Raw genomic sequence first — 3341 nt, forward strand, 5'->3', positions numbered from 1 at the left:
TTTTTGTTTTTGTTTTTGAGACAGGGTTTCTCTGTATAGCCCTGGCTGTCCTGGAACTCACTCTGTAGACCAGGCTGGCCTCGAACTCAGAAATTCGCTTGCCTCTGCCTCCCAAGTGCTGGCAGCACCACGTGCGCCACCACGCCCCGTGAAAATTAGGTTTTTAAGCATTGGTGACTTAAAAATGGTGGCGGTTGCGACTACAGGGGAGGGGGCCGAACGTCACCTGGGCCACGATTCCCTCCAGAGCCTTTGTTCAATCCTCCTTGTTGGACCCAGGTACCGTAAGAGGGCCTATCTGTTCGTCTTCCACATATGTTGGGGAGTTTCGTTTGCAAAAGTGCCTCGACCTCTGGGGGAACTCCCTCGGAGCACCGCGCTGGGACCTTCTGCGACAATAGATGACACTGGCTTCTTCCTTCTGGTCGGACTTACTTCCTAATCTGCTGACTGGGAAGCTTAGAGGGCTCCAAACCTTAGAACACGCCAAGAGAACCTCCCAGCTATATCGACTGTGGCCAACAACCAACGGCCCCCTTCCCTCCTGCGCAGTCCCTATCCCCTCCCCAGAGATTCCGGACACGCGCCTAAGGAGAAGACCCGTGTGAGGCGAAGGGGCGGCGGTGAGACGCAGCTTCAGGCGCGGAAGCAAGCTAGAAGGCGGAACCCAATACCCTAAAGGCACAGCCACCAGCGAGGCGGAGTCTGGAGAGCGGGCGTCCGGGGGAGGGGTGCGATGGCTCTTTGTTCCCGCCCTGGAGGCGGAGCCGAGGTCGGAGCTTGCAAAACGTGGTCCGCGGTGTAACCCAACCCGGACCCTCCGCTACGGCGCTCCGACCTTGGGAATCCTGGACCCCGACCAGCGTCGCTCTCCTTCGGCCTCCCAGCCCTGCGTAGGCGCAGGTGCAGCCGCCTTGCTGTGGGCCTGGTGCAGTAGGACTGCGGCAGCCATGGCGCGGGGAAACGCCCCTCGGGACAGGTGAGGTGGGAACCCATGCGGTGCGTACCGCGGCCCAGGTGGCCACGAGCCTTTGAATTCCCGCTCGTCTTGATGCTCCTGGGCTCGAAGACGAACAGGACTACAATTCCCATCAGCCGATTCCCTTAGCTGCCTGGGCCAGGGTGATGGGGATTGTAGTCCGTTCTACTGAGGGGCGGCTAGGGCGGCCCAGGCGTACGTCCTCGGGGTGACCTTCTGACTGATCCCCACAGCTACCACCTGGTTGGGATCAGCTTCTTCATTCTGGGACTGGGCACCCTCCTCCCCTGGAACTTCTTCATTACCGCCATCCCGGTGAGACCCGCGGCCGCTGGACCACCTCATGGCCACAAACCTCCATCCCTCCAGCCGTCTTGAACTGTGGTTCACGAGCCACAGTTTCCTCACCAGGCCACTTACTACAGCTCAGCCTGTCAGGGACAGCACCAAGCCTCATAGAGGGAACCGCCTCTCCCCTGCCTAGGCAAACTTTTAGGAAGGTACAGATCTCAGAGGTGCATGGCCATCCACGCAGGAAGTCTGACCAGCAAAGGAGTTTCCATCCCATGCCCTTTGTCGTTATTTTTGGCCAGTCACTCCAAAGTGTCTTTTTTCCAAGCCTTTGGCTTTCTTTGCAATGACATGAGTTACATTCATTCAACTAATAAATAATGAGCAATTACTGTAGACAGATGTGGAGGAAGGCCCGATTCCCCAAAGCATGCATTCTTTTATAGAAAGGCAGAAATCTATAGCTTGTTTTCTCCTTTTTGTTTTGTTGTTGTTGTTTCGTTTTTTCGAGACAGGGTTTCTCTGTGTAGCCCTGGCTGTCCTAGAACTCACTCTGTAGACTAGGCTGGCCTCGAACTCAGAAGTCCACCTACCTCTGCCTTCCAAGTGCTGGGGTTAAAGGCGTGCACCACCACTGCCCGGCTTTTGTGTTTTCTTTAGAATAGGGTTATTCAAACATACTCAGTGGGTTAACTTTCCAGGTGTCTGTGGAGTGCCGGCATTGGTGCTGGACCCTGATACCCAAAGATGGATCAACTACTGAATTTGAGAGACACAGAGCCAGGACTATTAATAATGAAACAAGACACGTGCCAGGCCGTTCCACCCTGAAGCAGAGAGCTAAAGGTTCTCAAAAGAAATTTCTTCCGCTTCATAGAAAAGATTTGTAAATTAGGAACTTAGCAGACAAAGGGTGAGGGGAATTTCAGAGTGGAAGCAAAGCGCATCCTATTTAGAGAAAGATCTGGAGCCTGCAGCTTACCAGAATGGAAGGATGCTAAACCGTGAGGTCTGCCTTGCAGGCAGGGTACGCAGAGGAGTGCTGGGCTCTGTGTGCCCGAGAAAACGGATTGGCTTCGTTCCCAAGCTGGGGCCTCGCATACAGTAGGTGTTCAATAAATACCCATGGAATGAATAAGGGTTGAGGTGGTTACAGCAGGGGAATGGAGGCTAGGTCCAGGACACTGAAAAGGAGATGGAACCCAGAGATGCAGCAAGACCTTGGGCTCAAGCACAGCAGTCAGCCATCTTTAATCCCAGCACTCGGGAGGCAGAGGCAGGCAGATTTCTGAGTTCGAGGCCAGCCTGGTCTACAAAGTGAGTTCCAGGACAGCCAGGACTATACAGAGAAACCCTGTCTCGAAAAAATAAACAAACAAAGACAGCCCCACATATGTTAACCAAACAAAGAGGCTCGATTGACAAGTGGCCAGAGGGGGGCGTGGGGGGGAGAGTGCTTTCTGATCTTAAACAGTCTCTGTGTGGCAGTACTTCCAGGGGCGGTTAGCAGGGACCAACAGCAGTGCTGAGACCTTGGGCACCAACCACACCAGTCCCACAGACACTTTCAACTTCAACAACTGGGTGACACTGTTGTCCCAGCTGCCTCTCCTGCTCTTCACTCTCCTCAACTCCTTCCTGTATCAGTGGTGAGAACCAGCCCCAACCTCCCTCTCCCTGTGGAGACAGTCACAGAGGCCTGGGACACCTCCTGCTCCTCTCCCTCCCTGCTCCCACCTCATCACTCCAGCTCCCCTGCCCTGCCCCCTCTGCCCATCTGCTCCTGGTGGCCCCCTGATGTCCTCTGCCCCCTTCTGAGCAGCATCCCCGAGTCGGTGCGGATTCTGGGCAGCCTGCTGGCCATACTACTGCTCTTTGCCCTGACAGCAGCATTAGTGAAGGTGGACTTGAGCCCTGGGCTGTTCTTCTCTGTCACCATGGCGTCCGTCTGGTTCATCAATTGTAAGCACATCTCCATCCGGCTCCCCCCACACACATACACACACACATACACACACATACACACACACACACACACACATACACACACACACACACACACACACACACA

At 54.9% G+C, this 3341-nt stretch overlaps 1 protein-coding gene across 1 annotated transcript in view; it reads left to right on the plus strand.

Annotated features, from left to right (window-relative positions):
• Positions 1-560: 560 nt before the first annotated feature.
• Positions 561-3341, plus strand: part of Slc29a2 (solute carrier family 29 member 2) — an 8301-nt gene continuing 5520 nt past the window's right edge. Inside the window, exons 1-4 of the mRNA XM_021151889.1 lie at positions 561-979; positions 1213-1294; positions 2759-2919; positions 3093-3232. Of these exons, the coding sequence (XP_021007548.1) occupies positions 951-979; positions 1213-1294; positions 2759-2919; positions 3093-3232 (412 nt within the window). The 5' untranslated portion in view covers positions 561-950. The remainder of the gene's footprint in view (positions 980-1212; positions 1295-2758; positions 2920-3092; positions 3233-3341) is intronic.

The sequence above is a fragment of the Mus caroli genome, chromosome 19, assembly GCF_900094665.2.
Source record: "Mus caroli chromosome 19, CAROLI_EIJ_v1.1, whole genome shotgun sequence".
Lineage (NCBI taxonomy): Eukaryota > Metazoa > Chordata > Mammalia > Rodentia > Muridae > Mus > Mus caroli.